Source organism: Hyla sarda, chromosome 4 (assembly GCF_029499605.1).
Source record: "Hyla sarda isolate aHylSar1 chromosome 4, aHylSar1.hap1, whole genome shotgun sequence".
NCBI lineage: Eukaryota > Metazoa > Chordata > Amphibia > Anura > Hylidae > Hyla > Hyla sarda.
Window position 1 is genome coordinate 131184616 of NC_079192.1, and position 12812 is coordinate 131197427.

At 42.7% G+C, this 12812-nt stretch overlaps 1 protein-coding gene across 4 annotated transcripts in view; it reads right to left on the minus strand.

The window, feature by feature from the left end:
- ADAMTSL3 (ADAMTS like 3) overlaps positions 1-12812 on the minus strand; it is a 516054-nt gene that overhangs the window by 66784 nt on the left and 436458 nt on the right. For all 4 annotated transcript variants that reach the window (XM_056572133.1, XM_056572130.1, XM_056572132.1 and 1 more), the window contains exon 23: positions 3437-3565. In XM_056572133.1, the coding sequence (XP_056428108.1) occupies positions 3437-3565 (129 nt within the window). The remainder of the gene's footprint in view (positions 1-3436; positions 3566-12812) is intronic.

The following is a 12812-nucleotide window of genomic DNA, read 5'->3' on the forward strand; positions in this document are numbered from 1 at the left end:
GGGGTGTCGTGCTAAGTCCAGGGGTGCGAGTGTAAAGGGGAGCACTGCCCTCTGCCTTCCAGCTAGATACGGGTCAGGCTGACCCGGGGGAGTACTCATGGGGCCTGGTCCGCACACTGAGAGGGACAGGGGCCACCCGGAGCCCACCTCAGGAGCCGTTCCATCCACCTGTGGTGGACAAGGCAAGTGGCGACACTACACGGGCGGGGTAAGTGGAGGCACTCCGGTGGGGTCTAGGTACATGAGGGGGCACAGTGCTGGGGGGGGGGGGGCCCAGGCACATTCTTTGCACAGGGGCCCTCTGCTGTCTGTGTCCGCCCCTGAGGGGGCTGGTAGGGTGCAGGTTCGGTGGCTGTTGTTTCTGTGAAGCTAGAAGAAAAGCAGTCACTTCACACCTGTCTGACGGATCTCTTTCTACAACACTTATAATGTAGCCTGTGTATGTACATCTGTACAAGGACCCCTTAGCCTCACACGGGTACCTAAAGTGCGCTTCTGGCCTGGACCAGTGCTTTGTGGCTGTCACATCGTGTCTCGGTTTAGACTGCAGTTCAGACCTGCCTCTGATAGGAAACTAAAGATCAACAGCAACCACTGGGAGCCAACGAGTGAAAACCCCCTTAGAACAGAATAGTTCAAGGGTTAACGCTAGACTCTACATGACTGTTACATAGTACATACGTTTTCATTTTACTGCCAGCAACAACCAGCAACTGTTTAAAAGACTTTGTGAACTGTTCTAGCTTTTGTGTCTCCAGGTTTTCAACCTGTTTTATAACACAATTTCTCAAGTCGCCCGAAACAACAACATCCAGAATATCAATACCAGGGTGTGTCTTGGGATAAACCTCTTGTAACAGCTTGTGGGGACGGCCTTACCACTGCACCAGCCAAAGAGGAACATGGATCATGCGCTGTGAAATCCCAAGAGCCATCGCTCACTGTGACAGGACTGTTTTCACCATCATAGGTGTGATTCCTCTGTAATCCATTAACCTTGCACTTTCTCCCTTTGGGTCCAGGCATTGCATTAGCATTCTTCAGTCAAATAGTTTATTGACTATATCAGTGGTTTCTTCAATCTCAGCCATCGTAGCCGTAGTTAAAGGGGTACTCCGATGCTCCAGCATTCTGAACATTTTGTTCAGAACGCTCGTAGCAGGAGGCCGTGATCGTGACATCACAGCCATGCCCCTCATGACATCACGCCATGCCCCCTCTATTCATGTCTATGGAATGGGTCAGTTGACATGCCCCCTCCCATAGACATGAATGGAGGGGGTGTGGTGTGACGTCACGAGGGGGCATGACCGTGACATTACGAACACTGCCGCCGGAAACCCCCCATTTGTTTAGAACGACAGGTACTGCGGAGGATCGTGGGGGTCCCAGCAGCGGGACTCCCGTGATTAGACATCTTAGCAGTGGAGTACCCTTTTAAAGTTAGAAGATGGCCAGGCAGCACAGGACACCCATGCAGGGTTTATTCTACAGTAACATAAAACACTGCACTAATGACTACCATACAAAGCTACATGCGCACCATAGATTCGTGACCACAAACTGAAATGTGCTTAGGTAAGGCTGTTTGTAACTTTTGGCTTAACCACAAAAGTCGCACAAGAAGTTGCACGTGCGCCTATGCACTTTTTTCTGTGACTTTTGTGGGTAAGCAAAGAGTTACAAACAGCCTTACCTAAGGACTTTTCACATTCAGCACAAAAGTCACACAAAAAAGTGCTTAGGCGCACGTGCAACTTCTTGTGCGCTTGGAGTAAGCAAAAAAAAAATAATAAAAAAAAAAGGCTCTAAATACCTTGATAAATGTTTCCCAAAGTTGCTTAAAGGGGTTATCCAACATTTTGTACATACCTGCCACACAGTAATGGAGATGCTTAGGAAGGGTCCGTGCTTGTCTTGGGGTTAAATGGCTATGTTGTGAGATTACCATAATGCTGAGGCTATCTTTTTGTCAACTGGCTATTTTCTGTTGGAGTTTGTTCTCTCAAACTACAAATCCCATAGTTCCTTGTTTGTAAGTGAGAGGTAATTTTTCTTCCTTCCACACATCAGCCACCCCACCCATTGAAACACACCTGTGCTACCTTAAATACAATAGACCAGTGTTTTCTGACCAGGGTGACTCCAGCTGTTGAAAATTCTTGCAGAATGATCTCCCACCCAGTGGTCGCTCCACCAACTGAAGCAAAGACAGGCTCCCTCTTACTAGTGGAGACAACACTCATTTTTGTATGCTGTTAAAAATAAATGTAGGGGCAAAAATCAGAGAAGAATTGCTAGACCACAATGAAACACAGGTGCAGACACTATATTATGAACTACACTAACGTTACAGCCTCTGTAGCATAATCAAATAAAAAAACATATCCTACCACAATGGGTGACACCAGCCCTAGCAACGCCACTGGCTACACATGCACTACTGTTACTAAAGGGGGTTAGGCAAGTGTCAAGTCCTAGGGAAAAAAGTGAGGGAACTCACCTAAAATTTACACTCAAGAGCTGGTCCTGCAGGACCCCTGCTAATGGGAATGATTATCCTGCTGTGGAAAAAGTGCAGGAACTCAGTTCCCACATGTTCCGGCAGGACATGAGCCCTGGGGTTAGGAAGAGGAGATAAAATTGACTCTTTGCTATATACTGTTCTATTTATGCTGTGATACAAAACATGACCTAAAAACATGTCTAATAATGTTGTTTAAAACTCAATGAAGGGAGATTTATCAAAACCTGTGCAGAGGACAAGTTGCCCAGTTGCCTATAGCAACCAATCAGATCGCTTTTTTCATTTTGCAGTGTTCTGATTGGTTGCTATGGACAACTTGTCAACTTTTCCCCTTAACATGTTTTAATAAATATCCCTGTATGTTTCTACAGAGTAATATGGGCCCCTTTTTTGGGTTTAATATGGTCTGCAGATGGCCAATTCACAAACCCCCAAAAATGTCCAAAAATGTCTGTATTTTACCCATTGAATTTTATTGAATCCAATAAGAATACAGCTCTTTCGTTACACATAGGAGGAGATTTATCAAAACCTGTCCAGAGGAAAAGTTTCCTAGTTGCCCATAGCAACCAATCAGATGGCTTCTTTCATTTTGCAGAGGCCTTGTTAAAAATGAAAGAAGAGAGCTGATTGGTTGCTATGGGCAACTGGGCAACTTTTCCTCTGGACAAGTTTTAATATATCTCCCCCATAGTTTAATTTTAAGGTTATAAATGTTTTGGCTGTATAATTAAGTGTTGGGACCTTTTTTTTCCCCCTGTCCATTTATGTGCCTTAATATGCCCTTATATCAAAATGTATTTTGGCATAGAATTTGGAAATGTTGAAATGATCTTATGAAATGGTTATTGGACACTCATGTGGTTGAGATGCGATTTTGTTCAGTATGGACACATGAACATGCATTACCTTTCACAGGACACTTCAGAGTTACATTCATTCCTTTTTTTGTCACCAACAAGTCACCTACAATTGCAAAAATGTTTTCTCCATCCAAGCTGGTGATGTTCCTTTTGGAGTACTGGATCATAGGTGGTTCTTTAAATTAAAGAGATAAATAGGTTGTAAGTAAAAAATTCACAAATTCTGAGGTCAAGTAGTTACATGACATTGTAGCTACATTACATAAGGCATAATGTGAAGCTATTGGGTCCCATTGCAAAATCTCTAACTGGGCCCAAACTATGATGTTAATCGTAATATTAAAATCTTGTGGCGCACAGCCCTCTCAGGGCCCAGACCCCTGCTGTGACTACAACCTCTGCACTTTTGATGACGGTACTTTAATCGTTACAAATACTTAAAAGGGTACTCTCGTGAAAACCTTTTTTCTTTTAAATCAACTGGTGGCAGAAAGTTAAACGTATTTGTAAATTACTTCTATTAAAAAATCTTAATCCTTCCAGTACTTAATAGCTGCTGAATGCTACAGAGGAAATTCCTTTCTTTTTGGAACACTGATGACATCACGAACACAGTGCTCTCTGCTGACATCTCTGTCCATTTTAGCAACCATGCATAGCAGATGCATAGCAGAGGTATGCTAAGGGCAGTATGGTGGCTTAGTGGTTAGCACTGCTGCCTTGCAGTGCTGGGGACTTGGCTTCAAATCCCACTAAGGACAACAATACATAAAGCGTTATTATTATTATAATAACGTCAGCAGAGAGAACTGTGGTCATGATGTCATCAGAGAGCATTCCAAAAAGAAAATAATTTCCTCTGTAGTATTCAGCAGCTAATATGTACAGGAAGGATTAAGATTGTTTAATATAAGTAATTTACAAATATGTTTAACTTTCTGCCACCCAGTTGATTTAAAAGAAAAAAGGTTTTCACCAGAGTACCCCTTTAAAGGTGTCAGAAAGTTACAGATTTGTAAATTACTTCTATAAAAAAAAAAAAAAAAAACTTAATCCTTCCAGTACTTCCAGAGATCACTGTGTTCCAAAAAGAAAATAATTTCCTCTGTAGTATTCAGCAGCTAATATGTACTGGAAGGATTAAGATTTTTTAATAGAAGTAATTTACAAATCTGTTTAGCTTTCTGGCACCAGTTGATGGAAAAAATAAATAAAAAAAAGGTATTTCACTGGAGTACCCCTTTAAACTATATCTGTGTCAGAAACTTAATTTCTTTCGCTCATGTGTCATGTCTGCTTCTGGCAAAGGGTCGCCAGGAGTGTCCGGACATAGATATGAGGATCATCTCTGTTACAAAAGATCCGTTTGCCACTTTAAAGCAGGACCGGTTAGCCAATCGGGAGATGGGAGCGCCAGGCCACTGAGCTGCAGCGCTTGCACTCACACCTCTTGAGGGACAGACATTTAAATGGGAATCTAATTGCCCCAGATGCACTAATCCTTAGCTATTGTGACAATCTGCCTTTTTATTTAGAAATATTACATAATAGATAATAAAAAATTTGACATTTTTCCTGTTTATGTTGGTATATACAGTCATGACCCTAAAATGTTGGCACCCCTGAAAATGAAGTATTTCTCACAGAAAAGGATTGCAGTAACACATGTTTTGCTATACCCATGTTTATCCCCTTTGTGTGTATTGGAACTAAACCAAAAAAGGGAGGAAAAAAAGCAAATTGGACATAATGTCACACCAAACTCCAAAAATGGGCTGGACAAAATTATTGGCACCCTTTCAAAATTGTTGAAAAATATGATTGTTTCAAGCATGTGATGCTCCTTTAAACTCACCTGGGGCAAGTAACAGGTGTGGGCAATATAAAAAAAAAATCACACCTGAAAGCAGATAAAAAGGAGAGAAGTTCACTTAGTCTTTGCATTGTGTGTCTGTGTGTGCCACATTAAGCATGGACAACAGAAAGAGGAGAAGAGAACAGTCTGAGGATTTGAGAAATAATATTGTGGAAAAATACCAACAATCTCAAGGTTACAAGTTCATCTTCGGAGATCTAGATTTGCCTTTGTCCACATTGCACAACATTATCAAGAAGTTTGCAACCCATGGCACTGTAGCTAATCTCCCTGTGCGTGGACAGAAGAGAAAAATTGATAAAAGGTGTCAACGCAGGATAGTCTAGATGGTGGGTAAGCAGCCGCAAACAAGTTCCAAAGATATTCAAGCTGTCCTGCAGGTTCAGGGAGCATCAGTGTCAGTGCAAACTATCCGTCGACGTTTAAATGGAATGAAACACTATGGAAGGAGACCCAGGAGGACCCCACTGATGACACAAAGACATAAAAAAGCAAGACTACATTTTGCCAAAATGAACTTGAGTAAGCCAAAAATCCTTCTGGGAAAACGTCTTGTGAACAGATGAGACCAAGATAGAGCACATCATTCTACTTTTTCCCGAAAATGGAATGAGGCCTACAAAGAAAAGAGCACAGTACCTACAGTGAAATATGGTGGAGGTTCAATTATGTTTTGGGGTTGTTTTGCTGCCTCTGGCACTGGGTGCCTTGAATGTGTACAAGGCATCATGAAATCTGAGGCTTACCAACGGATTTTGGGTCGTACTGTACAGCCCAGTGTCAGAAAGCTGGGTTTGCGTCTGATATCTTGGGTCTTCCAGCAGGACAATGACCCCAAACATACGTCAAAAAGCCCCCAGAAATGTATGGCAACAAAGCGCTGGAACGTTCTGAAGTGGCCAGCAATGAGTCCAGATCTAAATCCCATTGAACACCTGAGGGGAGATCTTAAAATTGCTATTGGGAAAAGGCGCCTTCCAATAAGAGAGATCTGGAGCAGTTTGCAAAGGAAGAGTGGTCCAACATTCCGGCTGAGAGGTGTAAGAAGCTTATTGATGTTTATAGGAAGCGACTGATTTCAGTTATTTTTTCCAAAGGGTGTGCAACCAAATATTAAGTTAAGGGTGCCAATAGTTTTGTCCAGCCCATTTTTGGAGTTTGGTGTGACATTATGTCCAATTTGCCTTTTTTCCTCCCTTTTTGGTTTAGTTCCAATACACACAAAGGGAATAAACGTGTATAGCAAAATATTTGTTACTGCAATCCTTTTTTGTGAGAAATACTTCATTTTGTAGAAAAATTTCAGGGGTGCCAACATTTACGGCCATGACTGTATGCCTGTGACTTTTGAATATTCACTTGCAACGAAATTGTAACAAAAAATGTGCACCAACAATTAAATATAAAAGAAAAAAATAATTATATTGTGTGTGTGTGCGTTTGTGTGTGTATATATATATATATATATATATATATATATATATATATATATATTTACAATAGATAAAATACATGAAAAATGGACAATATGTGAAAAATCGGCACCAAGATAGAAGATATACAGAAGATATGGAGTAAGGTAATAGCAATATGGCTGCAAGATCTTAATCAAACAAATTATGCTAGTTATAACCGAAAACAGACTACACACCAAAAATATAATGCTAGAAATATAAATACTGGTGCATGGAATAATAGCAAACCAGTGAATAGGCAGCAAAAAAATAATAAACATACAAAAAAGATCCACAAGCCATATGTGATACCTGCGTCATACCTACCTAATCCCAATGCATGTTTTGCTCACCATGGAGCTTTTTACTTATAGACACAGATATTTTTCTTTGGGCTGACAGTATATAGATATACACATGAATACTGTTTCATTTCAAAGCAATCTTTGGTATTTTTTTTTTACTTGAACCATTTAAGTAGACAATCCCTATTATATTCTTCTGGCTATGAATCTGGCACTGCGCACCAATAGATATTAAAAGACTTTCATCTGCTATTTTCCCAAGCGGTTGAATTACTGACTGACGGGTATGATCTAGATATCCAGATCAAAAGAGAATTCAATCCTATATAATGGTGGTCATATGTGAGATAAAGATCCAGCCTTTGTTTTTATGTTATCATTATTATAATAAAATGTAAATAATCCTATTTATAACATTTACAGTGGTTTCATTAGTATCATCTTTTCTTTGTATAGTGCCGTCATCTTCTGTGTTACAGCAGAAAAAAGTAAATAATTTCTAACAAATATGTAAATGAAATGACAGCTGGAAACACAGTTTATTTGTAGGATAAATTCTGGCACTCAGCAGATTATCTTCAAGAAAGCTTTGATTTTTATTTAGGTATATCACAGCAAACAAATATGCAGTACATGTTCCGGCACAATAGCCTTTCTCAATGATGAAATGTGTGCTGCGTTGTTTGCTGTAATATGCCTAGAAAAAATGCAAAGCTTCCTTGAAGATAAACTACTAAGTTCCAGGATTTATTCTACAACTATTTATCTATACCGTCCACTAGCACTGCACCACCTACTGTGCCGACCTTACTACTACTGGAAACACAGATTATACGAGATGCACGAGAAGAGTCCACCCCAAAACAGATCCAACCTATAAAGAATAGTGGGGGTGGCTATAAGCGAATGGTAAAGTGTAAGCTGTAACCTTGTTATTGGTAGGTAGTTTACTGAAAGGCTAATAGGGGGGGGGGGGGAATTTAGGCTAGGCCAGTGTTTCCCAACCAATATGCCTCCAAATGTTGCTACAAATGTTGCTTATTTTTTGCGTCACCAATTCTACTTTGCAGTGACATTAGTCATTTTACCCAAAAATTCACGGCGAAACAGAAAAAAAAATCATTGTGCGACAAAATCGAAGAAAAAATGCCATTTTGTAAATGTTGGGGGCTTCCGTTTCTACGCAGTGCATATTTCGATAAAAATGACACCTTATCATTATTCTGTAGGTCCATACAGTTAAAATGATACCCTACTTATATAGGTTTGATTTTGTCGTACTTCTGTAAAAAATCATAACTATATGCAGGAAAATGTATACGTTTAAAAATGTCATTTTCTGACCCCTATAACTTTTTTATTTTTCCACGTAAAGGGCGGTATGAGGGTTCATGTTTTGCGCCATGATCTGAAATTTTTATTGGTATGATTTTTGTTTTGATCGGACTTTTTGATCACTTTGTATTAATTTTTTAATGGTATAAAAAGTGACCCAAAATACGCTTTTTTGGACTTTGGAATTTTTTGCGCGTACGCCATTGACCGTGCAGTTTAATTAATGATATATTTTTATAGTTCGGACATTTACGCACGTTGTGATACCACATGTTTATTTATTTTTTCATTTACTCTGTTTTATTTTTTTTATGGGAAAAGGGGGGTTATTCAAACTTTTATTAGGAAAGGGGTTAAATGACCTTTATTAACACTTTTTTTTAAACTTTTTTTGCAGTGTTATAGGTCCCATAGGGACCTATAACACTGCACACACTGATCTCTCATGCTAAACACTGGCGTGTATTAACACGCCTGTGATCAGTGTTATCGGCGCTTGACTGCTCCTGCCTGGATCTCAGGCATGGAGCAGTCATTCGTCAATCGGACACCGAGGAGGCAGGTAAGGGCCCTCCCGGTGTCCTGTAAGCTGTTCGGCGGCCGCTTCTAAAGGGTTAATACCGCACATCGCCGTAATCGGCGATGTGTGGTAATAGCCGTGGGTCCCGGCCGTTGATGAGCGCCGGGACCAATGCGGTATGATGCGGGATCGCGGCGCGACCCCGCTTCATATCGCGGGAGCCGGCGCAGGACGTAAATATACGTCCTGCGTCATTAAGGGGTTAAGCACTAGAATGTTACGCTTATTTCTGGTGCAACTGTACTGGGGTGTATTGCTCTAAAAAAAGTGAAATATATACGCCCTTCGCAGTTCTATGTTTTTTCTGGTTAAAGCTAATAGGGTGCAGTAAGTGTAAAAGCACTAAAAGACTTACACACTAGATTGCTATGCTTGTTTTTGGTGCAGCCATACTGGGGCATAATACTCCCAAAAAAAATTTAAATATATACGCACTCCGCAGTTGTAATGTCTGTTTGTTTTTGCATTTATCCATTTTAGGCCCTGTTCAGACCTTGTTTTTCATGTATTATCTTTTTTCTGTGCTTTCCCCATCAGGCGTTGAAGAATTAAGCCTTTCACACATGTGCAAGGTGGGTGTTCCTATATAACTCCAGCTCAGTCTGCATTCTGGCTGCTGGTTATTTAGTGCACTACATAATGCTGCTATGATTTCTGTGCATTATACTTCTATGTCTGCTTGAGCATTTACCTTGTAATTATCTTGTAATATGATCTGAGTTTTTAGCCATGGTTAAATAGTCTTTTATTGTAGATTTTAGTCTGTGATACATTGGTCGGTTTTAGGATTAGTATGTCCATTCTGCTAAGTCCCTGTTCCCACTGTCTTTTTTGTATCCGTTTGCTGAGTTTTTGTAACATGACATCCCTGTGACCTTTTAATGGGACTCTGGGGAATTGAAATTTAGTACAAGATATCTCCGTGCTACATGGTGGACTCTGGGAGATTGAGTTCTAGTATCAAGACATTCCTGTGTTTCCTGGAGGTTTTCTGGGTGATTGAGTTTTTATTCCTGTTTGTTTCTGAAGTCTGTGTGGACTCGTCCGTTTCTCAGTCTTGTGTTCTGGACCTAATTTGTTTGATAGTTATGTGTGTGCAGTGTGAACAGTGCTCTATATTTATATCCTGTTTGGTTGATCTTATCTTTGTACTTGTATCTCTGCGTGAACAGTGTCCTATGTTCCTGTTCAGTTTTGCCTGTTTATATTCTGCCCTGTTAGTATTTATATCCTGTCTGGTTTATCTGGTTGTCTAGTCGTTTTCTGTTTCTGATGAGGGGAGTGGCATGGGAGGTGGTGTTGCGAGCGTTCAGGCTTCTGAAACAGACACTGTTGAGGAACTTGAGGATGACATCAGTGATGTGCAGGCACAACTCGATGATGATGAATCCGATCGCACTTGGGAGCTGGGTGCAGAAGGGCCTTCATCACCATTAGGAGAAAAGGGTGGCAGGTTGTCCGTGAGGCAGCAGCTGAGCCAGCAAGGTGGTAGGATGGTTGGGAGTTAGCAGGGTGGCAGTGGGAAGGCTACAGCCAAATGTGCCCAGGGTAGATCACCTGCTTCGCAGCAGCCTACCTGCCTGGGAGGTAGTGGAGCAGGGGTTCCCAGAATCCACGGCAGTAGCAGCCAGTCAGTGTGGACTATTGGGGGGAAAACCAGCTACTCAGCGGTGTGGCAGTTTTTGTCAAGCATCCAGAGGAGGTTAGCATGGCCACATGTAAGATATGTCGGCAGAAGGTGAAGCATGGCCGACACATCTTACATATGCAGTGTCACCATAAAGCGGCCTGGGATAACTGTGGCTCCAATATGGTGGTCCAACCTGCTGCAGCAACTGCTGCATCACCCAGTGGCACGCCGCTCCCTGTTTCAGACAGCCAAGGCTCCACCACCTCAGCCGAAGGGAGCTGTCTGTCATTCCCATTTTCTGTTGGTCCAGATGCTCCTGCTCCTCCTACTTCTCGTCAGTCATTCCGGCAGCAATTCATCACCGAAGCGATTTCCAAGAGACAGCAGTATGAGCCCACTCATCCAACGGCGCAGAAGCTGAATGTGCTCCTGTCCAAGTTGCTGCAGTCCCTCCCTTTTCAAGTGGTGGACTCTGCACCTTTCAGAGAACTGATGGCTTGTGCCGAGCAGAGGTGGAAAATCCCAAGCCTTAATTTTATTTTTTTGAAAAAGGCAGTACCTGCCCTGCACAAATATGTAGAACAGAAGGTGGGCCAGTCCTTGAGCCTGTCGTTGTGTACCAAAGTGCACGGGAGTGCCGACGTGTGGAGCTGTAACTACGGTCAGGGAAAATACATGTCCTTTACGACCCACTGGGTGAATGGGGTTTCTGCACAGCCACACCAGCAACTTGGCTAGATCTCGCCACTTCTTACTCCACGCTCTCACGCCATTGGTCCTGCAACAATGTCCAACTCTGCCTCCTCATCCGCCCCCATGTCCTCAGCCTCCACTGCATGAACAAGTCACAGTGCCCCTCCAGTATACCAAGTGTGCAGGGCATGGCGGTGTCACGCTGTTCTTCACCTGGTTTGTCTTGGTGAATGGAGTAACACAGGTGAGGAGCTGCTCAAAATGATTCTTCAAGAAATCAAATTATGGCTTTCTCCACGACAGCTGAAAATGGGAACCCTGGTGACCGACAACGGGAAGAATATCTTGTCTGCGCTGCGTCAATGAAGTTTGAGCCATGCACCATGCATGGCACACATGTTCAATCTGATTGTCAAGCGGATCCTTAAGTCTTCTACCCTTCTGCAAGACATCCTAAAAATGGCCAAGAAACTTTGCATGCACTTCAGCCACTCGTACACTGCAAAGCACACCCTCCTTGAGCTGCAGCGTCAGAACGGTATTCCCCCAACATAGTCTGATATGGGACGTTTCCACACGTTGGAATTCCACTCTCCATATGTTGGACCGACTATACAAACAGAGAAAGGCCATCAATGATTACTTGATGATCCAAACAGATAGGGGTACTACCCTGTGTAACTTCGATGTCAACAAGTGGCAGCTCATACGTGACACCTGCCATTTGCTCAGGCTCTTTGAGGAAGCCACATTATTTGTCAGTTGCCAGGATTACAGGATGAACGATGTCATTCCACTGTTTCATTTCCTACAACAGATGGTAGAAACAATGCCTGGTCAGGGCACTGGAGACGTGGCGCTTACGTCTCACAGCCACATGAGCCCTGTAGTGGCTTAACTGGAAGAGAAGGAGGGGAGGGGCACAGTGGAGCACAGGCAATGTGTAGAAAAACAGGTGGATTTTATACTCCGCTGACAGGAGAGGAGCAGCAGGAGCAGCCAGAGAAGCCACAGGGTGATTAGGAAGACTAGACAGAGGACCTAGACATACCATGGCAGTATGCAGTGGAGATGGAGGCAGGGAGTCCCTCCGAGTTACTTGTACAAATGGCACGATGCATGCTCACTTACTTGCGTAGTGACCGCCGAATTGTCACCATTCAGCAGCGAAATGACTTCTGGCTCTCCACCTTGTTGGACCCTCGCTAATGGTACAAAATGGGGGCCTTTTTTACACTGAGAGGGAGGACAAACTGACCTACTACAGAGAAATCCTACTTAATCAGTGGTCCGATGCCTATCTGCCACATCGTCCATCCTCTTGCAGGTCTGACTGGGGGGGCTCTCTGTGCTCACGTTCCACTGCCATGGCTGCTGGGGAGGGGTGGGGTGGCAGGAGCAGTACCAGCTCCATCAGCAGCAGCCTGAGTCTAAAGACGCTGATGAGTAGCTTTCTTTCTTCAGCAGGTAGACCTTGAGCAGGACCTGAATCAGCAGGTGGTGGCATACTTGGAAATGACCCTGTCAACCCACAATAAAGATCTGCTGG